Genomic DNA, 26560 nt, shown 5'->3' with positions numbered 1-26560 from the left:
ACAGTGAACACCTTCATAGTATTTACTCTCCAAGGCGCAATTCTGTGTGCTCATACCTAGGGAACTCATTTAATCTTCACAAAACCCTGTGCAGTAGGTACCATTGTCATTCTCAGGAGGAAACTGAAGTCAGAGAGGTTCAGTAACTTGCCCAAGGTCACACAGTTAGGAAGTGTTGGGGCCAGGATTTTGAAGGCGAGCAGTCTGGCTCTAGAACCTGTGGTATTAACCTAACATTAGTGCCAGTTGATAGAAAGGACACTTGTCCTTGAGAATAAGGGATTTACCCAGGATCACACAGCTGGGATTCAAATCCAGACAGCCTGGCTCCCCAGCTACACTCTACCACTCCTCTGAAGTTCCTTCCTCCTCCCAGCCTACTTCTGCCCTCTCCCCCCGTCTTGATCCCCACCCCATGCTCCACCTGACCTGACCTGCCCAGGGACAAGGCCCTTTTGGGACCTCCAGGTGGAGGCATTTGCTAGACAGTTGACTATATGGGTCTGAGGCTCAGCAGAGAGATCTGAGCTATGGATGTGGGTGTGGAAATCATCGGCCTGCACCTGGATGACACTTGGGAGTGTGTGTGACATGGAAAGACAGAAGGACAGAGGACCAAACCCTGGCAATTCCAGCACCCGTGGTATTGGCAGGAGGGGAAGGAGCCGGCAAAGCAGACAGAAGGTATAGCCAGGAAACGAGGAGAGCATGTCTTACTGCTGGTCACACTCCAGCCACTTGCCTCATGCTGACCCCTGGTGTTTGTGTCCAGTGCATCTGGCCTGTGCCCTGGCTGCCTGTGGTTAAAGCTCACTGTCCCAGTGGTTCTGGGGCAAGTCGCAGCCCCATGCAGCCCTCCATCCATAAATAGGGATGCCCAGAACTCCTGCCCCTAGCTTGGCCCCTCTCCTCCACTCTCTCTGCCGCTCCAGTGACATTCCTAACACGTGTAGCTGACCTTGTCGCTCCCATTCAGATACCTGCTGGGTTCCAGGGAAGCTCCCTGAAGCTTCAGCTTCTTTCCCCACCAAGTTCTCCCCACTCCTCCATCACACTTGTGCCTTGCCCCAGCCTCATGATCCACTCACCACTTCCTGGCTTGCTCTGCATTTCCTACCTCTGAGCTTTTGCCCAGGCTATTCCTTCTGCCTGGAATTACTTCCTTCCTATTCCCACTTTCACCTATCAGTGGCCTGTTCCTCTTTCATACCCAGGAGGGTATCAAAAGCTCCAGGAGGCCTCCTGAGTTCCCCGGATGAGAGTGGTCCCTTCATCTGTAGCATGTCAGTGTGTACCTCTGTGGTAGCAGATGTCACAGTGCTCTCTGTGTCCATGCCACGCCGTATGTTCTGTTTATTATTTCCTTGTTTGTTCCCTAAGCACTTATTGAATATTTCTATCTATCTTCCTGCTTTTGATGCAGTTCAATGGGGCCTTTTTAATCCATGCATATCTCTGAGAAGAGAGTTTTGCACGCAGTAGGACTCAAAAGAGGAGTGCTTGGGTGCTTCTGGAAAGCTCTGAGTTATCATGTGAGGAACCCAGCTCTGGAGTCAGGCAGAGCTAAGGATGAATTCTAGCTGTGTGACCTCAGGCAAGTGACATCCTTAGCCATGGTTTCCTCCTGTGGGTTATTGTTTGTTAAATGAGATAATGCATACTATATGGCTGGTGCACAGTTGGCATTTAATGCAGTATGGCTGCTATTATTACTCATGATATCATCCCAGCACCCTTTTTGATAACGTCATAGGTCGGGCCTTGGACTAGGGCACCTTCGAGCATCCTTCTGATTCTGATGCTCCTGGTACATAGTAGTAAGCATTCCATAAGTGTTAGCCTTTATCTTTCTCATTCTATGGTCAAGAAGAGGTCAGGAAGGGGTGCCTGGGTGGCTCAGTCAGTTAAGCGTCCAACTCTTGATTTTGGCCCAGGTCATGATCTCCTGGGTTGTGAGTTCAAGCGCCATGTGAGGCTCTGCGCTGACAGTGTGGAGCCTGTTTGGCATTCTCTGTCTCCCTCTCTCTCTCTCTCTCTCTCTCTCTTTGCCCCTCCCCCACTCGCTTTCTCTCTCATAGATAAATAAATAAACATTAAATTAATTTAATTTAATTAAAAAAGAAGAGGTCAGGAAAAAGCACAGTAATGTCCTCAAAGCAGTTCACATCATTAGTGGACTATTTGAAGACTTTCCCATCTGTAACCCTGGTAGAACCACACAACAGGGACACAAATGGTTGTCTCCACCTTACGGAAGGGACCACTAAGGGATCAGGGACCTGATTCTGGCTGGGTCTCACAGCCAGCATGTGGCAGCAGGGGAGCCCAGTGTTCCTTTTTTCTGCTCCACCTTCAGTGAGGACCACTGGGGATGACTGGACCCTGGCTTTCACCAGCTGGACACAGAGTAGGTACCTACAAGGGTTTGTTGAATGACGGTCTGACTGCCTGACCATATACTTCCCTTTCTCAGAGGGAAAGTGGATGACTTAGAAATTCAGAGAGCCTATACGCCCATCAGCCCTGCCAACGCGGAAGGATACTTTGAAGTTTTAATCAAGGTGAGTTGACCCACACAGATGTTCTTAAGATGGTATGGACTGGATCTCCATTTGTCAGCTTGGTTGAGATGGGGCAGATCCAACCCATGTGGGAAAAGCCAGTGTTCACATGGGAGGAGGCTGGCTTGAGGAAAGGGCAGGGACAGTGAAGGAAGCCTTCTCCTATCTTCTTTTCTGGAGAAGAGGGGCTGCTGGACCACCAACAGAGACAGATTTTATGAAAAGGACATTCAGACTGAGAAAGGGAACACTGTTCCTTCTCACCTACTCACGGAGAATGAGCCCTGAACCCAGGGGAAGGGGGAACCAAGCCATTTGGTACTGACTGTGTGCTTGTAGCTGGGATCCAAAGATGAGTCAGACACTATGCCCACCTTTGACAAGGGGCCAGGACACTACGATATGATAGATGGCATGACAGAAGGCCCCAATCCAATTCAGGGCAGCTGGGGCTGCAGGGAAGGGAGCTGGGCTTCCTAGCAGAAGCTGTGAGTTTGAGCTGTGTGTTGAAGTTAAGGAGGGGAGGACTGAGAGGGATATGTGGAAAGGAAACTCAGTGCTGGGAACAACACATACAGTGGCAAAGGAGGCACAGTTTGGGGAACTGTCAGTCACTTGTCCTGGAATTGCAGGAGGCAAGCAGGAGAAGGTGGGACATGGAGCACCTTGTGAACTGAACTAACTGAGACCACCTCTCAGGGAGGTAGACAGGGGCTGGGGCATTTGAGTTGGGCCTTGAAGACCAAATACATTTTGGCGGTGGTAGGGAGTGGCATTCCAGGCTGAGGGGACAGCTAACCGAAGGCAGGGAGGTGTGAAACAGAGCATGGTCTAGTGGGAACTGTACCCAGTCTGATTGGCAGGAGGAGGGGTGCTCGTGGGAGCAGCCAAGGTGGGTGGGGCACTTGGCAGAGATGAGCTGAACAAAATGGGCTGGGTACAAATCCCCCCTTCCCCGCAAGACCCAAGGCCTGAGTGCCAGATGTATATAAGAGGGCTTGAAGGTCCAATTATGTGGAAAAAATAATTAGGTTGAACTGTGTGAAATTGCTGATACTCTAACATTTTTGATTTAACAGAAGTGGTAGTTTTATACAAGTCAACCTGATCATCTACATGGTCATTTCCCAAACAGAGTCCCAGGGAACACTGATATTTAAGAATTGCTTTCACGTCCTTTATCTCCCTGGTAGGACGGGAATTATTATTTCCCTTTCATTGACAAGCACGCTGAGACCCCAGGGGGACCCAAGCCTCCACAGGTAGTAAGCAGTGTGGCTGGTGAGTGAGCCTCCTGACTTCAGGACCCCAGCACTGTCTTGGCTCCTGTCTTCCCTGACTTCAGTCAAAGCCCGAGTGTTTATTCCCTCACACATAAGCTTGGATGGGATCCCTTCTCCACGCAACTGTTTGTCTGGGAGATTCCACAAATCCTCTCCAAATGGCCTGCTTCCCCAAGCTGCTTGTCTGGGTGTGTTTCTGTTGAAAGGATAAGCCTGGAGACCGTTCTTCAGGGCAGCTGGATCTGTCCCAGCTGTAAGGCTGATTTTCTCCTTCGTTTACCGGAAAGCCTCTCTTTAGAGAGATGCTTAATTATCCCTAAGCCGCTGGCTGGGAAGAGCTGAAAATGTCTTTGCAAATTGGGAAGGCAGGCGGGTTTTTTAGGTTTACCTCCCATGTGGATGGGAAGGAGGAACTCTCATTTCTCAGGCACCTTCTGGGCACCAGGCACTGCTTCTAGCTCTTTATATTCCTCATCTCCTTTCAACCTCATAACCATCCTGCAGAGCAGATCTTATTATCCCACTTTGCGGATAAAGAAACGGATGCTCAGAGTGATGATGTCACTGTCCCAAGGCCCCTTGGGTAATAGGATCCCAAGTGGAAGAACAGAAGTTCGGTGTCAGTTCTGTTTAACAGGTATGTGTCGAGCAGGCTTTGGGTGGGTGCTGGAGACACAGAAGAATCCTTCCTTTCTCCTTGAGTGCTGTCTGTGCGGTAGGGCTGTGAAAGCCCCAGCTGGGGCCGTGCCTCCGCCAAGACCGGGGCCAGAAAACAGGTGTGCTGGAGACAGGTCTCCAGCAAGTTAGGTGGAGAACTGTAGCCTCCCTCCCAGGCCTCTTGCAGGAGAGCTGAAGACTTTGCTTGCTTTATGCGTATGGTGCCCGAGGAAGTCAGGGATGCTCCCACGGGTAGTTGTGGGCCCTTCAAAGCGTGTCTGGTGACCAAGCTTCCATCTCCTTCCAGCTTGGTTATAATCTCACTCGAGACACCCTTTCAGTCCTGTCTACCAGAGCTTCCCCCTCCTCCTCACACTTGTGTCTTGGACTGTCCTTCCCTTGACCACACCACACCTGGTGCCCAGAATCCTCTCTGCCTTCCTGCTTCTATCCCCAGGGAATGCAGTCTTGCCTAGCCTGCAAGCTTCAGCTCAAATGCCTCCTCCTCCAGGAAGCCATTCCTGATCCTACTCCATTGGAAGTGACTGCACCTCCTCAGGGCTCTCTCAGCACTCTGTCCTTTTCATGGAGTTTTAGGTAGTCTCTATCTTGTGTATGTGTGAGACTTCGGTCCCTCCTAGTTTGTGAGCTCCTTAAGGGGTGGGCCCGGATCTGGATTGATTAATTCATTCATTGAGATATTTATTAAGTCTTTCCCATGGTTCAGACTCTGGCTGCCTTCATGGAACTTACGGTCTAGCTGCCTTCCCTGCAGCCCCAGCGTGGTGCCAGACCCAGAGTGGGCATGCCCCCAGGAAATGTGGGCTGCCCACCCCCGTGAAGGAGTCCCCTCTACAACCTTCACTTTTCTCGTCCAGCCAGGACACAGTAACAGGCAATGAAGAGGTTGCAAATGAGCGGCCTACAAACTGGCATATAATTATCTTTGGTTTGGGCCTGCACAGTGTTTAAAAAATTAGAATTGATTTCTGACATTTCAAAACAAGGTGATTTTACATAAAAATTTGTATCTCCTGCCCCTCTTGGAAAATCAGAACATGTGACAAACTGTATCCTGGAGTCTGCAAAGTATCTTCCTCCTTTAGAAGGAGCATTCATTCACTCACCAGTTTACTACAGTCCCCACCTCCCTGTGTTGTCTCCCTGATACTGAGAGTGAGTGTCAGTCGCCATTAATCATCTCATACCTAGTTCTTTACTCAGTGATGCTATGTATACGGTCCCTGTAGTCGTGTGGGTTTGAGACCTCTGAAGGTAAGGCTGTTGGTCCTGTGGTTCTTATCCCAGCCTCACCATTTCCCTTCTGGATAAGCTTCTGGGCCTCATCTGAAAATACGGAATGACTACCAACCCTGGGGTGACTAGGAGGATTAAGTGAGATAACACACATACGGCACTTGGCCTGCTGGAAGGGCGCACATTAGTGGCTGATGTGGTTTATATTGGGTGTATGTGCCTGTCTCAGTGAGGTCTCCATGTGTTTGCTCCCAGTGCTACCAGACTGGGCTGATGTCCCGGTACGTCGAGTCCTGGAGCGCAGGAGACACCGCTTTCTGGCGAGGTCCATTTGGAGACTTCTTCTATAAACCAAACCAGGTTGGTGCCAGCACACTGAATCTTCAGGAGACCCCTCCTGGCTTAGCCCCAGGACCACGGTTTTCCTGTTTCAGGCTGCAGAATTGCACTGTGCCATTCTTCCTGAGCCCAAATTCAACTCCAAGAGTATCTTTGGGGTTGGACATGGGAGGAGATGGAATAGGCACTAAGAAACAAAATTGCCTGCATATGCTCTAGAACTGTCCATGGCTGCCCATTGCTTGGAAAATCCACACTCACGTACTTGGTACTCAGGACTCCTAACCGTCAGATCTTCAGGTATCTTTCCACTCTCACATTCCAGCTACAAAACTATGGAGACTACTCCTTTTACACCCCATGGCTCTCCACTTGGGAGCCCATTGCTTCCCAGCCTGAAGGCTCTTCCCCTCATCTTCCTGGCATATTTATATCCTTCCCTGATGTGCCCAGGACGAATTAATAATTTCTCATCAGTTGGTGTATATCTGGAAAGCAGCTGGGCAGTGTGTACCACATCTTAAGAATCTTCAAATCCTTAGACCCAGCAATTCCACTTCTGGAAGCCTGTCCTATGGAAAGAATCCAAACGTTGTCTGTTGTGCACATGTACACGGAAGCTTTATTACAGCACGAAACTGGAGGAAACAGAATATCCAACAACGGGGCAACTGTTAGGTACACTGGGTTACAGGAACTTGATAAACTATTATCCTGGATTTTTAAATTATGTTTATAAATGATGGTCTGTGCTTACGCTGTAAGATCTGGTGACAAACACTGTGTATAAAACCAAATGTACAACAGGTTGGGCAACTAAGTTTAAATGCACAGAAAAAATATAAAAAAATGCAATGAAATGTTAGTGGCTCTGGGTGGTAGAATTATGGGTGATTTTTGTTTTCTTCATTATACCTTCCAAGTTATCCACGGTGAGCATCTATTACCTTTATGATCAGGAAACAAAGCAAAACAAAAACAAGTGAAAAGAACGAATCCTTTCTTTCTCTCCATTATTTTTGTTTAATATAAAAATAGTTTTTTATTGTGTATTAGAAATATGGTCCTTGTACATTACCAAAAACCAACCAACCAACCAACCAACCAACCATTTAGCAAAGCAAAAAGAAGAAAGAACCCCTGGAGGCCATCTACCGAGACACACCAGCCTTACTATCTTGGCAGATGACCTTCTAATTCCTTTTCCACACACAGGTGTGTACACAAGTGCACATGCACACACGTATTGGTGTATAATGATACTGTGAAACACCTGTGTGGCACTGCGTGTGTGTCAGGCTCCGATTTTAGCCCTTGCCGTGCTAAAATTTTACTTTATCCTCACAACAGCTCTTAGGTACTGCTACCCCTACTTTATGGATGCATGGTGTATATGTGGTAATGCTGTTGTGTAGTGCACTTCTAGTACAAACCATGCTCAGCCTTTCATTTTAGCTGAGGGTGTCTCTGTGTCCCCCAAGGTCTTGAGAGCAGAAACAAGGATTGTCCCTGTTTCCTCCTGACCTCGAGGGGACCCCTGATGAACATTGTCTTTTTTTGTTTAAGTTTCTTTAGGGGCTCCTGGGTGGCTCAGTTGCTTAAGCATCTGACTTCAGCTCAGGTCATGATCTCATGGTTCATGGCTTTGAGCCCCGCGTCGGTCTCCATGCTGACAGTGCGGAGTCTGCTTGGGATTCTCTAGAGAGAAAGCATGTGTGCATGCAAATCGGGGAAGGGTAGAGAGAGAGGGAGAAAAAGAGAATCCCAGGCAGGCTCCGCACTGTCAGCACAGAGCCTAATGCGGTGCTCAAACCCACAAATTGTGAGATCATGACCTGAGCAGAAATCAACAACTGGACGCTTAACCAACTGAGCCACCCAGGTGCCCCGCAATGAACATTGTCTTGCCCACCATTTCTGGGTGGAGCCTCTCAGGCACCCCTGCAAAGCCCCTGCACTTCCTGTCCAGGGAGGTTGTAGAGCCAGGCAGTGAGGAAGACGAGTTGTCATCTCACACAAACGTTTCGCTGCTGAAACTGGCTAAGGCTTGGTTCTGCTCCCCTGGGGGACGTGGGGCTGTTCTGGCCCTCCTCCTGGCCCTGCTGTGCTGCTCTGCAGGGGTCTTCATGGTAGACGGCGACCACAGCAGCCGTGACACTGGTACGTGAGCATCTGCCTGTGTGTTCCTTGCAGACGTTTGCAGGTCTCCACCCTGGGCCACAGGTGGGTCAGGCAAGGCCCTGTCTTCCAGAAGCTCACAGTGTGATGGGGGGGCAGACACACACAAATGGTGACAATACGGTGTGACCAGTGTCATGAGGAGGGTGCACAGAGAGCTGTGGGGATGCAAAGAAAGGATCCCTCATACGCTACTGGCTTGGGGAAAGCTTTCCAGAAGAGACCCTGAGCAGTGATGGGAGAAAGAGGGGGAACACGGCAGGCCCAGGACCGGGGGGCTGAACAGGGTGGGGCAGCCGGCAGCAGGGCTCAGTGAGCGACAGGATGGAACTGTGTTGAGTGCCAGGGTCCACACCAGGCACCTGATGACATCTTGTCTAATCCTCACAACCATCCTGAGACACGTGCTACTGTGGGGAGGTGCTGTTATTTTATTTACTTATTCATTCATTCATTCATTCATTCATTTATTTCACTGGTGAAGAAACCAGGGCCCAGAGAACTGAAAGCATTTGTCCAGATCATATGGCTGGAGATTTATACCCAGGTCTGCATGACTGATACTCGAGGAAGTGTGATAATGCATTGGCTGTCGATAAAGCTAGTGAAAACCTGGACTGCATTCTCAGAGGCCTGATCTCTAGAATGAAGGAGACAAACCACCTTGCTGTATAGGTCAGGCACTAACCTTTAAAGCCCTGATCTTAAAGAAGATCACCCTTACTTTAGAAATCTAGAGCCAGGAGATGGAGTCAGTGATTGGGTCAATGAAACTGGGGCCTCTTGGAGAAGAAACTCACATGTTGCGTGGGACTTCTGTGCCAGCACTATGCTGGGTGCTTATGTATAGTCAGTATCTCAGTCTAGAGAAGAGGAGGCATCCATGCCGGGGCCCTCAGATCTCTACAGGGTTGCCCTGGGGCCGGGAAGGCAGCCCAGAGAGCAGAGCTGGGATAGGGGTGGTAGACAAGGCTTTGGTGGGAGCAGGTTTCTGTTCAGGGTGAGGCGGAAAGACCTCACCAGCAAGGGGAGTCACCCGATAATAGAACAGACTGCTTTGGGAGGTAGTGGGCTACCTGTCAAGAGAAATGTGCAAACAAAGTCCTGTGGAGTTGGCTTAGGAAAGCAACAAAGCCACTTAGAGCCTCCCGATTGCATGATTTCTCTTCCACAGACCTCGCAAGCAAGGATGGCTTCTTGGAGGATGTTGAGAGGGGAGCTCAGATGGGTGGGACCCCCAGGAAGGGCAGGGCTGTGCAGTTGAAGCAAGCCCAAGAAAAGTCCCTAGAGCAGGTGGGTGGGCTGACATCTGTCATATACCCATTCTGTCCCCCAGTACGGTGAGCTCCTCATGCTGGCTTCGGGCACTGGCCTGGCCCCCATGGTGCCTGTCCTGCAGAGCATAACAGACAATGCAGAGGATGAGACCTTTGTCACCCTGGTCGGCTGCTTCAAGACCTTTGAGGGCATCTACCTGAAAACCTTCCTCCAGGAGCAAGCTCGTTTCTGGAATGTCCGTACCTTCTTTGTACTCAGCCAGGTGAGCCCAGCGTGGTGACTTCCTTCCCTGATGGACACTGTGGTTTCCCCTTGCAGCTGTCCTGAGGATCCCCTGGGGCCTCCCTGCCCCCTGCCACCAGTGGGAATCCCCACCTGCCTGGCAAGGAAGGTTATGTTTGTTGAGTAGATGAGGAAACTGACGCTCAGAGATGTGAAGGTGCTAGTGCATCCATGCTGCTGGATGGGCGAAGTCAGGGCTGAGCTCCAGCCCTCCCCGCCATGCTTTGCTGCCTACCGTCTGCCCTCTGGCATCACCAGGTTTATGTGCTGAGGGCCTGATTATGGAGTCAGTGGGCCAGACCACAGATGTCCCCTAGGCGGTGATAAGCTCCTTTGGGTAAGGCTCATGTGTCTGGATCACCGTGCTCTCCTCGGTGCCTAGCAGAGTGCCAGGCACGCACTCCATCAACAGTTGGTGGAGTGAGTTGGATCTGGGTTTACCGCATTTATTAGGGCCCCTACCACACCACTTTGCCCTGCATGGCAGGAAGGCTGCTTCCAAACTCTCCAAGCTTCAGATACTTGAACTGGAAGCAACTCTGCCTCCTGACCTCTTCTTCTCTGATTCCTTCTCCCCTCCATGGCCACCCTGCCCGGGCCCTCCCCGGGCCCTCCCCTCTGGCCCATTGTGGGAGGGGGCCATCTTGTTCCTTATTCCAAGCCAGGCCCTGAGTTGTTCTGGTCTTCTGCCTTTGGTCATCTGCCTTCCCCTGGGTCTATAGCTTTATTTCTCTTTCTCACCCCAGGGTTGGGGTTCCCTGCTGGGGCCTCCCCTCTGTTCTGTGTTGCTCAGGGTCAGCCTTACTGCCCAGTAGTTTGGAGCACCCTTCCCATCAGTTTCCTACTTGAGGCAGTTTTGGAGCGTTCCTAAAGACTGAGCCAATCTTCAGCATCATGATTGAGTGGCGGGGGTGGTGTCAGGAAATTGGGTTTCCCTTCCCAATACCAGGAGTCCTGGGATCCTCAGTGGCCAGGCTCTGTGGGCCTGTCCATGGGACAGAATGCTCAGTGGCATGAACATCAAGAGTGTGGTACTTGGTGAACGTTAGCAGCCGCAGGAGGTGCTGGAGGCAGGAGAATGAAGCAAAGGCTGGCGTGCAACCCTGCTCAAGTGCCAGGTCAAGGAAGCGGGCAGGAGCGGCAGGAAGGCAGGCACCTGGCAGAGTCACTGGCTGTTGCCCAGCCTTCCGTTCCCCCGACCACAGAATTTAGAAATGAAGACAGCCTGCCCCCTGCCCTCCAGGCGCTGACCTGTATATGGGGAGATAGCCACAGGGATAGCTTCACTGAGTGTTTTCTCTGTGCCTGACACTGTGCTAAGCTCTCTATGTGTGTTACGTCATTTAATCCCAGCATAATCTTGGGGGGCTTGCACTGCTATTGTGCCCATTTTATAGATGTGGAAACTAAGGCACAGAGATTAAGAACCTTGATCAAAGTAACACAGTGAATTGATGGAGAATTAAGTGTGAGCTGGCAGCAAGCAGGGAGGGCTTCACAGAGGAGCTGGCATTGAGCCTGGGCTTGAGGGCAGAGTTAAAGTTGACCAGCAATAAAGGGTCTTCAGCCCTGGGCCAGGGCTTTGATGATACCACTGGCCTGGGGCTGGGCAGGCGAGGGGGCTGGCTGTCAATGACAGGGACTGGTGAGGGGCAGTGGAGTGGGAGGTGCCGCCTGCCCTTCCATGCCTCCTTGACCTAGGCTGCTCCCTGTCCTGCCCAGGCTGCAGCCACAGCTTTCTCAACAGTCTCCCTCTCCAGCCATGCCCTGCCAGTGTGTCCTTCATCGTGCAGCCAGGAGGGGGGCACAGACCACACCACCACCATGCTTTCAGCCCTTCTGTGGCTCCCCACTGCTCCCCGGATGACAGCCAAGCCCACGTGGTTGCACCAGCCTCCGTGGCCTCGTTTCCTGGCTCACCTGCCCTGTGTGTCCTGGCGTCACTGGTCTGCACGTGGCTGTGAGCGCACCGTGCTTTTCTGGCTGCCAGGTCTGCCTTTGCTGGCGCTGTTCCCCCTTCCAGGAGCACTTTTCCCTTCTTCCTTGCCTAACGCCTACTCCCCGCTCACATCTCCCTGCTGCGGTGTGACTCCATCCCGGAAGCCTTTCTAGAGTCCCAAGACTGGCGTGGGCGTTTCTGCTATCATAGCCTGGGCTCTCTTCCTTGATGGTACCTACCCTGCTCACCATCATTGATTACAGGCCCCGCAGCCCACCTGAGCAACACCAGACCCACCACATCTTTGGGTGTGCGGTTGGAGGAAGGATGCTGTGCCAAACCTAACTAGCTGGGGGGGGATTGGGCAGTGGCAGGGAGGTGTGAGGCCGGTGGGCCCTGTGGCCCCGTGAGCCCGTGAGGATCACCCCGTGAGCACCACAGTGCTGTCCTAGGAAAGGCCCATGGGGTCAGGTGAGCTCTGTGGCGCCGGGCTCCAGGGCCCTGTGAGTACCTCTGAGAGCAGAGGCCTGTGCTCATCATGGTAGCTCACAGAGGTCATAGTCATTCTGCTAGAACATGGTGGCAGAGCTTGGACTCCAACCCCCTCTCTCCATGCTGTCTCTTTGCTTTCCCCAGAAACTAGAAGCTCACCTTAATAGGGTCTGCAGAGGTGATGGTCCTGTTCTGGTTTTGGGTGTTTCGCTTCTGGTTACATGGTTTCTTCCCTCTGTTAGAGTTCTTCAGACTACGTACACTTACTGATTTGTGCGCTTTTCTGTAGGTATGGTGTATCTCGACAAAATGTTCATTTAGAAAAGAGAAGTTCCTCCACATAAGCTGAGGGTGGAGCTTTTCTTTCGTGATCCTGAGGATGTAAGCCACAGGTGGAGCTAGAGGGGCAGAAAGAGCAGCCTGGGTCACTCGGGCACACTACGCCCTGGAATACTCCTTCTGGCCTTTCTGTGTGAGAAGTAGCCCCCTCTGGGTTAAGGCCCTGCTGCCTCGGATCCCTCATTCACACAACCAGAGTGAGGCCAGGAAGCTTGTCTGTTTAGAGCAGCTGCCACATCCCAGGCCCTACCACAGTGCCAGGCGCAGAGTGACCGCCCAGTTAAGTGTTTGCTCGCTCAGTAAGATCACTGAAACTTCATGAGACAGGTGAACACGTGTTGTACTCCCTGGGTGACGGTGGCAGACAACCTTAAAAAGACCCACAATCTTGGGGAGAAGACGTCCCCCTGGAGTGACAGGTGCAGTGGCCCCTGGGAAGCAGTGAGAATTGGTGGGGCCTGCCTCGTGTGCCCTGGGTGTGCCTCCTCCCTGTATCTCACCTGTGGGGAGAGGATAACCGTCCCCCCCCCACGCTTGTTATGAGGGTGATCAGAGTGCCAGTGCCAGGAAGTGCCTGGCCTGTGATAGGGCCTCTGCCTCAGTTGCCTGGTTTGGTAGGCCATACTGGCTGCGTGAACTCTGAAGACCTCCCAGTAGTCGCCTGCACTATTTCTCATTGTCTCAGGAGAACTCTCCGGAGCAGCTTCCCTGGAGTTACCGGGAGAAGACCCGCTTTGGCCGCCTGGCCCAGGACCTGATTGAAGAGCTGGTTGGCTCCTGTCGGAGAAAGCCGTTTGCATTGGTCTGTGGCTCAGCGGAGTTTACCAAGGACATGGCCAGGTACCTGCTGTGCGCAGGCCTGGCCGAGGACTCCTGCTTCCTCTTCTAGCCCTCGCCAGGGTCCTGCCACTGGGACACTGGAGGAAGCACGGCCTTGAGTCAGAAAACATGAAGAGCAGGCCTGGCCCTGCCACTAACTGGCCAGGTGACCTAGGTGAAGGTCTTTGCCTCTGCGCACCTCCGCCTCCCATCTACCCCACGGGGTGGCCAACTCCCTCGGGCAGACATATTGCTGTGTAGAAGGAGGATGGGGCCGCAGGAGCTCTTCGGAGGAGAGCCACCAGCCTGGGAGTCAAGGGCTCCCTGGAGAAAGTCAGGTCCATGCTAAGCCGTGGGATGGATAGGAGTTGGCAGGAGAAGGTGCAGGAGGAGCTTCCCAGGTTCCTTAGATTAGGGGGCTTGGGGACCCCCATCTGCCCCTGCCCTGTAAAAGTCTGTTCAAAAGTCTGCTCTCCCTGGAAGATGTGTCTCCCTGCTGTGGCCTCAGGGCTGGCTCGGATATGTTGCTTGCAAATGCCTAGGGAATGAGCGTAGGGATAGCTAAGAGCTCTTTGGAGGAGGAACCTGCCTTATGTACCTCCAGTGCCTCAAGCCTGACACAGCGGTCTCAGCTTCTGTGACCTGATCACATTCTCCGAGCAAGGTGGGCCCTGGATTACTTTTATTTCGTATCGGGCCCAGGCCTTTCCTGCTGCAAACGGCTTCACTCTCTGTCTCCCTTCCCCTGTCTCAAGAACAAGAGTCCTTTCCTGAGCAAAAGAGATACGGAAACAAACACCCCTCCCTCCCGCAGGCAGCCAGCTCAGCCCGCCTTCAGCTCCTCCGGAGTCCTGGTGACGGTTGCTATGGAGATCTAAAGATAGAGCAGGAGTCAGGAGACCTGGGTCCTTCTCTCTGCTCTGCCCACTGAGCAGCTGCTGATTCCGCTCCACCCCCGCTGCCCTCCCCACCCCGCCCCCCTCCCCACCCCACCCTTCCATCTTGCATGGGGCAAGCCCTCCCCAGGGACCCGGCACTCCCGGGCAGCGCCCTGCAGGTCATGAATTCTGGTTTCCACAGCCTGGACCCCACTGTGCCGAAGCAGCCCTGGCTGGCTGGGGGCACTTCCAGAATCGGAATATTAAGCCATGAAATCTCAGAATCTGAGAAGCGTGGAATCATAGAATTAGAACTTTATAGTCACAGAATCACAGTCCTCCTCACACCAGAGATTAAAGTTCAGGACTCCAGAAAGCATCCCGTCCGATAGACTCATTGTGTAAATGGGGAAACCAAGGCCCAGTGAGGCTAAGAGATTTGCCCAGGGTAAAACAGTTCATGGCAGAGATGGCACTAGAAGCCAGGTCTCCCGACGTCACCTGTACTGAGAACTGTGTAACCAGTGATTTTCAAACTGGGCTCTGAAGGACCCTAGGGTTCTTGGCATGGCAGCAGAGAAGGGACAGCCAGGTGGGATCTCCAGGCTCCGTTCAACCTTCAACCCGAGCAGTTCTGTTTTCGTCCCATTTATATATTGGGGTTTGCAGTTATTTCCATTTGTGAGATCGGGTTTTCTTGCGCTGCCCAAAAAGTTGCAGCAAATCTCCGTGCTGTGCCATGTTCACTAAACAACCATGGCGAGCAGATGGGGGATGGTGCCAAAGGTCTCAAACTACATTTCCCAGGCACAATTCCTGGGTCACTTAGATGCGGGAACACTGCCTGTGACCTTCGCCAAGACTCCCATGCACATTAGCATATCAAAGGCTCTGAAAAGTCCAATGGCAAAGAAAAATTTTTTTTCATTTTGTTTAACTCAGTTTGCCACGCTTATTTAACTACAGAACAGTTTGATCCACTAGAATCTTTTGAGACCAGCATTCCATGGACTGTCTTTGGGGCATGCCAGTCTGTTGTGCAGCCTCTTTTCAGCTCGGTGTAGTGAGTGGGAAGGCCTGCACTGAGCCTCAGAGGTCCCGAGTGGGAGCCTTGACCTCTTACCGCCTCTCCTGTGACCTGGGCACGACACTTCTTCTGTCTCCAGGCCTCTGAAATCTGAGTGTCTTCCATCCGCTTCCCCTCCCCCAGTGCATCCTGTTGACGCTACTCACAGATAGTCCTGGAGGGCCTGTTTTGAGTCAGACTGTGTGCTCGCACTAGGGAAACTACAGTGAACAAGGCAGATGCGGTTCTGGTCGCTCTGTCCCAGAGCTTAGAGCCCAACAAGGAGTACGAAAACTAAACTTGTAAATCTAAAAGGGAGGAGTGTGCTAGAAAGGGAAGGACTGATGCTAGGAGAGCGGATGGCAAGGGCTTTTAGCCTAGCTCTTGGGCAACCGAGGACAATGCCACTGCCCGGAGGGTAGAGGCTTCCAAGGCAGTACTGTCATTCAGAGTTAGGGTTGGTAGGGAGTCCCCCCCTTAAGAGATAGTGGTCTGGGGCAGTTCTTTTGTGTCTTTGTCCCATTTTATATACTACATGTTTAAATGTTAGACACGGCCATGCAGTGTTAACCAGCGGCCCCTCTTGTCCTCCCCTTCCCGTCACCCCACGTGGCATCCATGCCGTCTGGATACTGGCCCCCATCATGGGACAATGGTGAGGACCCTTGGCCATGCCTTTGGTACTGAGATGCCAAAAGGGCTTCTGTCATCCAGAGACTCGAGAGCTCGTGCCTTGCAAGATGATAAGTGACCCCAAGAAGGGGACTGGTTGGGGTGTATGAGGACACGCTGTTTGAATTGGAGGTGAGGCTCTGTCAGCTGGCCCGTCCTATCTGTCCCTCCTGATGAAGCCCCCTGCTGCGTGTCGTCAGTGGAGGGGGGGCACACAGTTGGGGTGATGGCCTCAGAAGGACCACTGCCTGCGTTCACCGGCACCGTGTCTCACCTGCACGGCTTCCCAGGGCCCCCTCACTGGTCTCCCAGCCCCTCCCCTCATGCCCTCCATGCTACAGCCAGACCTGGTCTTTCAGTTGTGGTAAGAACACTTAACATGAGAGCTACCCCCCTAACAAATTTTGGTGCACGGTACACTATTGTTGACTGAAGGTATGGTGTTGAATGGCAGATCTCCAGAGCTTATTCAGACCGCTTTTTTTTTTTTTAACATGCAGATCTGAGCCTGTCACTCCCTTGCTTCAAATCCTTCAGCTGCTCCCTGTTGACCTAGGATGCGGCATCTCAGCTCTGCCTGCCTCTCCAGACTCTGTCCTGGCCTCACCCCTCGCCCCAACATCGTAGGTTGTGCGCGGATACACTTGCTCTCGCGCCAGCGCGTCCCTTCACGTTTGCTGCTCTCTGTGTCTGGGCCATCCTTCCACCCTTCCCACTTCCACTTGCCTTTGTCTCCTGGTCCCTTGAGGACTTAGCTCGGTACCCCTCCCTCTCTGAAGCTGTGCCTGCTCCCACCACTCCGGGCTCCGTTAACGAGCAGGTTCTATGTGTCCTGCTCCTGCTGCACCTCTCAGACCGTCCGGTCTGCACGTGAGCACACCATGGGCCTGTGCACGGTATCCCAGCGTGGAGGGCGTGCAGTACATCCTGAGTGCCAAATATCTGCATAACAAACCACAGATATTCATGGGTACCTTACGGGTTGCAAAATGCATCTCATCTCTGCCAAAGCACCTAATGGTCACCAAAATGCATACTATTTTATTACCCCAATCTACTGATGAGGAAAACCAAGCTTCCACGACATTAAGCAATTCTACAAGGTCACGTAGGGGTGCATAAATTCCAACACGCTGCAGTTGTTATAAAGGTTATATGTGACACATGAGTACACCAGGAGATGTGTGTAAAGGGTTTCATTGCTGCACTGTATGAAACAGCAAAGAATCAAAACTACCCATGTGTCCATCAGTAAGAGACTAGACAAATAAACTTCTATATCACACAGTAAAATAACATATAGCAGCTAAAATGAATGAACTAGACCTACATGTGTCAGCATAGACTCAAAAAATAAAAACCCATAATAACGGAGTGGAAGTCAAGTTGTAGAAGGAAGGGTACAGTGAGATACCAACACTCTGAAAGTTAAAAAATGCAAAACAATGCCAAATGCTCAGGAAGGGGGTAACCAACTTTAAGGATGGTGGTGACCTCTAGGGATAGCGTGGGGTGAGGGCTTTTCTTTTGATGTCTGCATCACTTCAATATAAAACCATTTGAACTGAGTATGGCAAAATATGAACATCCGGTGAATCTGGGTGATGGGGTCACTGATGTCTGCTTTTTCTGTGTTTGAAATGGTTCCATAATTAAAGCTTTAACAAGGAAGACTAAATATGCCTGGTCAGTGTGCTTCAGAAACTAGAGGCTTAAAGACATTCATTCCCACCCCCCTCAGGATTGGCTGTGCCCTTTTACGCCTCCAGGCCTGTCTTTCATTTGAAACTGTTAGGAGCACCTGCTGTGTGCCCTGGTCCGGGGCCACCACTTAGATAGGAAGAGCAGCATTGGCAGTCCTTGCTGTCCTGCTTCTCCTTCCTTTTTTCCTTCCTCTTTCTTGTTTTTGGCTTTTGGGTTTTGTTTTGTTTTCCTTTTTAAATGAGGCAGATCTTGTTTCAATATAACTTGGCAGAGCAAATAACTTGGCCTCTCGGAGCCTCAGTTTACTCATCTACAACATGGGGGGCAGTTGTGCTGTTTCCAGGGTTGTGTAAAGATGAAGGAAGCGTGGGTGGTGCCCAAGCACAGCACCGAGCACAGAGCCGTGTGAGAACCCGGTCCCTTCCTTCTTTCCCGTGTCTCCCTGGTGGCCCCGGCCGTGCCTGCCTCATGGCTGGCCTCTGAGAACAGCACTCGTTCTGAAACTTTTGCTATCAGGAACTCCCCTTTTTATTATTTTCCCCATGCTTTGGAAGATTTTGATCCCAAATTGCATGTATTAAGTCATTATTAATTTATCTCCCATTTTTTATTAATCAAAGACATAGATAGCTGCCCCTCAGAGCTTCTGATCTGTACAGCCAGCTGGGAGCTGCATGTGGCTGATATAACTCCAGCCAGAGGCACAGGAACGCAACAGCATGTGTGGTCTGGGTGGCCTGAGGAGGGGTAGTGTAGACCCGTCCTATTCATTTTCTTGTTTTCGTGGACGGTGGGTTGTGGGGACTGCTGCCTCGCCTGGGTGGGTACTGTTTGCACAGGTCACTGACTGGTGAGCTAAGGGCAGAGTTTTCCATGCCAGGATCCAGCACAGGGCCCCACACGGGTTCGGGACCCCTCATGCCACACTAAACAGATGGCGTAGGCCAGTGCCACACAGAAGAGCGTGGGATTCACATAGTGTTACGTGGCAAAGCTGTCTCCATGTGGATCCCACAGTCATCCTGCCCCTTGCTCCGGATGCTTGACGGAGCATGCTAGCTTGTGACGGGGCGGGGCGGCAGCCTTAACCAGGTCCTGGGTTTCAGCACTCAGCTCGGCAGCCAGCCAGGCACACGGGGCTGGGCGGTAGGCCATCCCAGCCAGCTGCAGGGGCAAGTGAGCCTGCATCAGGAACTCTACCCGGACGCGGGGAAACTTCGCCCCTGGCCTGGCCGACCACAGAGGCACCTGGGAGGAAGTGGGGAGTGAGGTGTTGGGTGCTTGCAACAAGAACATGGAATTTGGGCTGGCTTGAAGCCGATTATGTTGAACATAGAACCCCACGTTGGAGCATATACTTTGGAACAGTGGAATGAAAACTAGAACGTAGAATCAGGGACACAGAAAATGACTTTATAACTGGAAGGTGCAGATTCACCGGGCTTCTAAGTGGCTCAGCCTACAGTGAATGCCCCGGGGCCCATGACCCCTACCCTCCTCCCTGTCCTTGCGCCCCACTGGCCCACACCTGCTCCTGGATGATGCTGATGGGCCAGAGGTGGTTGGGCTGGAGCCACGACCGTGTTCTCGAAGACGTCTGATTCTGTAAAAGTGAAAATGAGCGTGGAGGCAAACAGCATTTGCTGAACATCTACTGGATGCCAGGTTTTAGTCATCTGTTCCAGGCTGGCCGTGCCCCAGAGCAGGCTCTGAGCAAGGATTTGAGTGCAAGTTTACTGTGGAGGTGATTCGAGGGAGTGGGGGAGGAAAGCCAGTAAAGAGTGTGTTGATGGGCAGGTGACCCTGGGGGGCAGCTGGAGCTCGTCCACTAGGGTCCACCCATAAGACTGTAGAGTGCACCTCAGAACTGTCACAGCAGGGCGACACCCGTTGTCCAACAGGAAAGGGAGGGGTGAGGCTTGCTCCGCCTCCCAGGGCTGGGCTCAGTGTCTGGCAGCCTGAGGAGCCTTCAGGCAGAGAGACACAGGAGCCCGGTGCTTGTAGGGACTTTCTGCAGGTTCCTCCAGCTGGGAGGGTGCTACAGGTGGCACATGAACAGTGTCCCCGAAGGCATCTCACTTAATTCTCACAGTCGTTAGAGAGAAGTAGCTTCCCTATTTTGTAGGCAAAGAACCAGACAGATGCTCAAGAGGTAAAGCACCTGGTGGAGAGTGTGGTGTTCTCGCATGAGGGCAGGAGCCCATAGCTTGCCTGCTCCCTCCCCAACCACCCCGTCTAGCACTATGTGCAGTGAATGTTGATGCGGCATCTGTTGAATGAATAAATGAGCTGGTGGGAGTCGCATGACCGCGGGTTGGGGTTGAGGCTGTGTAAGAAAAGTGCTCGGCGCTGTGCCTGACCCACCCTGGGGTCTCAGTGAGCAGTGATTCTCCTTCTCTGCACCCTGTAAGGGCAGCAGGGCTCTCTGCCAAGAAGTGAACCTCCATGCCCGGCTCAATGACCACCTTCAGAAAACTGCCCCCCGAACCTGCAGATAGAGAGCCCCAGGGAGTCTCCAGCACGTCTCTACTGGCCCCATCCAGTGAGCCCTGAAGCCTGTCCAGGTTTCCCCCATGTTAACTCAACAAAGGAGAGCAATAGCTTGCCTGACTCCCTGTTACTCCAGAGCAGAGTGCCCTCTCTCAGTCTCTCTATCTCCCTGCACTCTCTCTCTCCCCCATATTTTCATCCCCTCCTTGAAGGACTGCCTGCAACTTGCACGGCTTCCTTTCTCACCTCCCTTCACTCCTCAACCCGCTGCCATCTGGTGCCCACCCCACATGTGTCCCTGGTGTCCAGAGATCATTTTCCAGCGGCATGTGATGCTGTTGTCAGTTCCCTCCTTTCTGAGCATGTTTCCGCAATGGCATAATAATTCCCACCTCACCAGATTATTCTGGGGACTAAATAAATCCTCCTCCGTGCATGTATTCAGCAAACATTTCTGAACACCTGCTGGTATGCAGGCTTTCTGCTGCGTTCATGAAGACCCTGACTTTGGAGGGCTCTGCAATCTCCCAGGGTCACAGAAGTGATTATAATAAATATGAAAGAGCCTGGCACTCTGCCTGTACATGGTGGGCACTTGTGAAGGTGGGCTCTGTCTTATCTTTCTGCCTTCCCTGGGCCTCAGTTTCCACAGCCAGAAAATAGGTTGGAAGAGGGGGTTGGACTTGCTCTCCGAAGTCTCCTTCCCCCACAGAAGGCCCAAGGCCCTGGCCGATCCTCCTCAGGCTGCCCCACCCCTCCTCCACTCTGCCTCTTCCCTCTCACCTTGAGCTCCTGGGTAAGGCTCTGAGCAGTGATGAGGCCCCCTGGAGGCTGTGTGTGGCAACTTCTGCATTTGGAATTTCTGAAGCTTTGGCTGGCCTCCCTTCTTGATGGGGGACCTAATGAGGGAGTGCTGCTTCCCGAACCAGGATGGCCAGTGTGGCCTGAGGGGAAAGCCAGGTGGTCAGGTTGGAGACAGGAGGGACCAGGGCTCTCAATGAAAAAGGATAGAGGGGTCTTGGCCCCCATCTGTACCACTCCAGGCATCTACAGCCCTGTGCTCCAAGTCTACACCCCAGCTCAGACCTTGTCTTGCCTCCATGTGGGTAGAATTGCTGTCATGGTAAGAACATGAGCTTTCGAGCTGGTCATACTTAGGTTCAAGTCCCAACTCTGCCACTGATCATTTGTGTGATCTTGGGCAAATCACTTCATTTCTCTGAACTTCACTTTGCTCATCTATAAAGTAGGGATACTTTTCTTCCATCTCTTAACAGGTATTTATTGAGCACTTACTCTGTGCCATGACAAAATACAGTTCTCTGCCCTCCCTGTGATCAGGTGCTGGGTGCAGACAGGAAGCAGCCAGGAGTCTCGACCAGGGTGGTCCTGCCTCCCAGGGGGTGTTTGGACACCTTGGGGGATACTAACACCTCCTCACAGAGCTGTGAGGGCTAAGTGGGATCAAGTGCCCAAAATATTGAGCATTGGCCTGGCACACAGTAGGTGCTCAATAAATGCTTGTTGAATAGATGAACTAATAAAAGCAGTCCTGCCTGAGCTCTGATTGCCAAACTATAAAATGGAGCTCGGCAATCCTTGCCTTGCAAAGTTCTGTTAAGATTTTTAAATGTATTTAAATTAATGAGTTTACATTAATAAATAGAATGTGCTATGTGCCAGGTACTCTTCTTCTAAACCCTTTGCAAATATTAACTCCTTCTTCTCATTTCACAGATAAGGAAGCTGAGGCACAGAAGGGGAAGTTAAGGAACCTGCCCAAGGTGGCATAGCTTGGTTGTGGCTGGATATGCTTGTGCCTGGCAAACAGTGAGTTCAACAGTTGCTTTCCATTGGGGCAGGAAGGTTTTAGGCTTGGTATCCGGTGCAAGGCAGGAGGCTCTGGAAGGCTCCCATGTGCCCGAGCTCTGGGCAAGGAGGGGCAGCTGAGGGAGCTGGTAAGAGGTGGACTGTGGTGTGAGAGTGAGAAGGGGAAAGGACAGGAGGGCCCAGAGGAGCAAGAGGAGGCAGTCAGACACTCCGGACACCTCTCTGGAGGCTGTAATCCTGGGACAGCCATTCCAGCAGCCTCTCCTGAGGCAGGGAAGCTCACCAGGGCAGTTTCCCCTTATGTAAGTAACCATGAACTTCCTGGACCGTGCCTTGGTGTGTTAAAGGTCCTGCCCACCAAAGCAGCAGGACTAATTGGCTATCAAAGGGAGGTGACAGGAGAAGCTGGGCCAGCAGGAGGCTCCCTTCCAGAGCCTCCCCGACCCCTCTGCTCCAGGCCCTGCCTCTTCAAGGACCCCCAGTGGTCAGACTTCCCTGGAACCTACCCAGTACTCAGCACCAGCCCTGCAGCTCTGCAGTCCTGGGCTAGAATCCCAGTCCTGCCATTTACGGAAGACAGTGATCCTGGGTATTTATTGTGCCCCGGCCTGTGCACTGGGCGATGGTGGGGCCTCCTCGGAGGGGACGTGTGGATTACAGGGGGCGACCTACACAAAGGGCTTAGCACAACGCCCAGCTCACTATAGTGGTTACTCCAGTTGTTGCTGTAGCCCCCTCCAGACACCAACCGTGCACAGCTCTTCATGGTTCGCAAAGCCCTTTTGCTCTCAGATCTTGCATTTGGTCCTCACGGCAGCCCAGGGAGCCCAGATAGAGAGCTGCATTAGTAACCCCCTTCACACATGAGGAAACTGAGGCTCCGGGGCAAGTGAGTGACTTGCCCGAAGTTACACAGCCTGTCAGATGGGGAAGACGGGTCCAAACCCAGGAAGATTTGAACCCAGACCCGTCACCCTTTCCACTAAACTGTGGGCTACTGGCAGTGCCCTCACATAGCTGATGGTGAGCAGGTCCCATGAGGGGCCCATTCTCTGCTGGCCCCTGGTTCTCGCTCTGCCCCGGGACCAAGTGCACCCACCCTGGCTGTGCTATAGGGGCGGTAGCCTCCCCTTGCATGGTTGGAAGGTTCGGTGAGATCCGATGTGGAAGGACCCCGAGCCGGGCAGGCCCCACAAATGGTGGCGATCCTGGCCCCCTCCTCACTTTCTTCTCATTGGCCCAGGAGCCGGAGGCTGTGAAGGTCACGCCCTTGTCCAGGGCCTCTCAGGGAAACCTGGTCCTTGGCCCATCTGTTCTTCTGGGACATCATTCCAGGTATGTGGCCTTTGCAATGTAGCCTTGGGAAAGGACAGGGTAGGGCGACTGAGAGAAAAACAAGAGACTTAGAGAGAGGAGAGACAGGGGAGGGAGGCCTCCTCTCCACAGAGTTCCAGCCCTGGAGCCAGGTTGTGGCTCCTAGAGCTGTGAGGGACAGCCCCCTCCTCCTGTCCCCTGGGACTCTACCCCAACCCACCAACAGCCTTGTCTTGGTCAGGACCTGCCTCCCCTGCTTTTGGCTTTCCCCCTTGCTCTTTGACCCTTCCCTTCACTGGCTTTCCTGGTTGCTGGCTGTCTGTATTCCCTCCATCACACACTCGCCCACTCACCCTGTGCCACCCCGTGGCTTTCTATCAGGCCCTGGCAGAGAAAGTCTGGGATATGACGTGCCCATCTCGCACCCTGCTGATATTAAGTGGGTGTTCCCCGGGTGCTCCTGGCCTCTGCCACTGGGCCCATACTCATGGGAAGCCCCCCTAAGTCCCCAGGGCCCTGGTTAATGGAGAGATGTGGCTCCCTGGGGCACAGCCAAGGAATCCCCTGGGTTGGCATGGCATCCCTGCTCCCAGCCCTCTGTCACACCCCCTTTTGTCAGCTCAGACCTCTGTGGGAAAGGGACGCTTTAGGCAGCACCCTTGCTGTCCCATGGGCACCAAACCCTGTCCCCAGGTGGAGTGACAGAATGCAGATAGGAAAAGAAGGGGAGAGGGGCCCCAGGCACAGATGTATATCCACAGAGGTGATACAGCTGTGCACCCGTGGAAATAGACATGAGCTTATAAAGATAAATGTATGTGTGGAGAGGTGCATAGCCCCTGACACGGTCATGCATGCACACAGCTTGACATTTGCACTCAGACACAGATACACAGCCGGGGAGGGACATTCCCTCAGAAATGTTTGTACAGATCCAGAGAGAAAGCTGGGCACATGCAGTCGTAGCTGCATATCCGTGTAGGTAGAGACACGTGGATACACAGAGGCAGAAGTAGGTGTGGTCCATGTGCATGCACAGAGATGGGCGTGTGTGCAAAGAAAAGGATATGAATGCAGTGTTGGGTGCAGCAGCAAAGGGCATATTCACACTCAGAAGTGGACAGTCACCCACAGAGAGATTAATGTACCTGGCGCCTGATGCACAGACACTAAGATGGGCTCGTGTGCCCGGGGAAACGGCATGACCAGATGATGACGCAGGGGCACCCAGAGACGGACAGTCTGTATGGTGTCTGTACAGTGGCTGAAACAGACAGGTACGGCAGCAGGCCCTCCACCCCGGACATACTCACAGTGCCTCTCAGAGACAGCTCTTGTGTCCGCTAGGCGTCTGAGATGCAGCAGAGCCAGTCATGGAGAGGGGAGGCATCTCTGTGCCAAGACACCCTCTAGAAGTTTGAAAGTGTGTCCTCAGGGCTCGGCTGTGGGAGTCTGCACAGCCAGGCTCTGGCAGGGCCCCAGGAGCCCGGGGTTGCCTGTCCCGTGGGCGGCTCAGGCACTAATGACCCTCCTGGGCAGGCAGCGGGCAGCCTTTGTTCCTTCTCCACCACCCCCCCGGGGACCGGGAGAGAGGCCGAAGCCAGGCTGCTGATTGGAGGGAGGGCAGCCGGGCAGGGGAGGCCCCACCCACTGGAGACTTCCAGGAGAGTTGAAAAGTACTAGCAGACCTGAGGTCTGTGTAGCCTTTGGGGTCCGCGCAAACGGAAGGCAGGATAAGGGAGAGCATGTACCCGAGCTTAGTGGGACTGGCACTCTTCCTCACACTCCACATGCCTTAGCCATCTAGCTCTCACAATGCCTGACAGGTAGCCACTCTCATCTCACAGCTGAGGAAACGGAGGCCTGGAGAGGCGAAGTGACTTGCCCAAGATCACACAGCTAGTAGCTGCCAGAGTTGCAATCTGAACCCACATGGTCTTGGTTCTGGGAGTTGCCAGGCAAAACCACACCAGACCCTTGCCATTCCCCCTGGGGCAGAGGGGGGATTTAAAAGGACACGCTTTGGGCACGGATGAACATGGGCTCAAATTGATAGGGATGCTTCCTAGCTGTGTGTTCCTGAGCAGTTCAATCTGTCAATGGCTGCTGAGCACTTAGGATGTGCTAGGGGCAGGGGTGCAGTGGGGACGGAGACAATGAGATGATGTGCCCTGGGCCAAGCCCCGTGGGAGGCACTGGAGCGAAAAGCCCAAAAAGACAGAGGATGTTCGTAGAAGAGTCAGGTGGCCCTCGCTGTGCTAGGGGAGCACCCAGAGAGGGAGCACTCTCCCAGCTTGGGGTGGGGACAGGGCAACTCCCTGGAGGAGATGACAACATCCATCAAGGGACGATGGAGCAGAAAGAGGGGCAGTTCAGGCTCAAGGAACAGAGCATGAAGAGTGAGAGAGATGCCGGTGGCTGGGGTGTGGAACTCAAGACGGGAAGAAAGTCTGACATGTCCTGAAGAAGCATGAATGCCAAGCAGAGGACTTGGGATTTTATCCTGAGCAGAGGGGTGATGCAGTCAGACCTGCGTTTTGGAGAGATCGGGGCAGAGAGCAGTTTGGAGGGGAAGAGAGCAGACAAGAGCAGGGGCACGCAGGCCAGGGAGGAGTTTGCCGTCGTCAGGCAGGGGCGAGGTGGTAAGCGTGGCCAGCGGTGGCTTCAGAAGTTGCCTCAGAGCCTAAAGTGGTCACGAAGCTCGAGCACGGACCGTGTACGTGGGGATGAGGGGCAGGGAAGCCGAGGCAGCCGCTACATTTCTGGCTCGTGGGTTGGTGGTGCCACCACCTTGAATAGGGAATCCCAGGGGAGAAGCAAGTTTGGGGGCAGCAGGGGTGGAGGGTGACAATGAGTCCACTGTGGATTCTGAGGGGCACTCTGGTGGTTACTGCCGGTTGCCAGCACAACAGCCTTCTGTGCCTTGCCCTTTGCTAACCAAATCCTGGTTTTGTTGTGGTAGCACTATGCCGGCAGCCCTGTAGACCCTAGAGGAGGGAGGGGAGGGGAGAAAGTGAAGATAAGAAGTGTAGACATTGCTCTCAAGAAGCCTGGCTCTGACAGCCAGCAGATGGGTAGGGTGGGAGCTGGAGGGAAACACAGGTTTGTGAAAGTGTTTGTATCCCCCCCCACCCCCATGATGGGGAGGCATCCGTGTGCCTAAATGTGGATGACAGAAGGAA

General features: G+C 53.0%; 1 protein-coding gene and 1 long non-coding RNA gene across 11 annotated transcripts in view; one reads left to right on the top strand and one right to left on the bottom strand.

The window, feature by feature from the left end:
- The window catches only part of LOC101096748 (NADH-cytochrome b5 reductase-like), a 32721-nt gene that overhangs the window by 4562 nt on the left and 1599 nt on the right, over nucleotides 1-26560 (top strand). For 3 of the 10 annotated variants that reach the window (XM_045035877.1, XM_045035875.1, XM_045035876.1), the window contains exons 4-9: nucleotides 2474-2561; nucleotides 6014-6118; nucleotides 9612-9815; nucleotides 13291-13445; nucleotides 21972-22064; nucleotides 23308-23399. In XM_045035877.1, the coding sequence (XP_044891812.1) occupies nucleotides 2474-2561; nucleotides 6014-6118; nucleotides 9612-9815; nucleotides 13291-13445; nucleotides 21972-21975 (556 nt within the window). In that variant the 3' untranslated portion in view covers nucleotides 21976-22064; nucleotides 23308-23399. Of the gene's footprint in view, nucleotides 1-2473; nucleotides 2562-6013; nucleotides 6119-9611; nucleotides 9816-13290; nucleotides 17719-21971; nucleotides 22065-23307; nucleotides 23400-26560 lie in introns of those variants that run through there. The other 7 variants (XM_045035872.1, XM_045035873.1, XM_045035879.1 and 4 more) reach the window with 6 other exon arrangements.
- On the bottom strand, nucleotides 6700-14162 carry LOC123379613. The gene is made up of 3 exons (XR_006584287.1): nucleotides 14023-14162; nucleotides 12426-12664; nucleotides 6700-7044 (listed from the first exon to the last, which is right to left on the bottom strand). It is a non-coding gene; the product is annotated as an uncharacterized LOC123379613 (long non-coding RNA).

The sequence above is a fragment of the Felis catus genome, chromosome C1, assembly GCF_018350175.1.
Source record: "Felis catus isolate Fca126 chromosome C1, F.catus_Fca126_mat1.0, whole genome shotgun sequence".
NCBI lineage: Eukaryota > Metazoa > Chordata > Mammalia > Carnivora > Felidae > Felis > Felis catus.
This window is presented reverse-complemented; position numbering and strand designations above follow the sequence as displayed.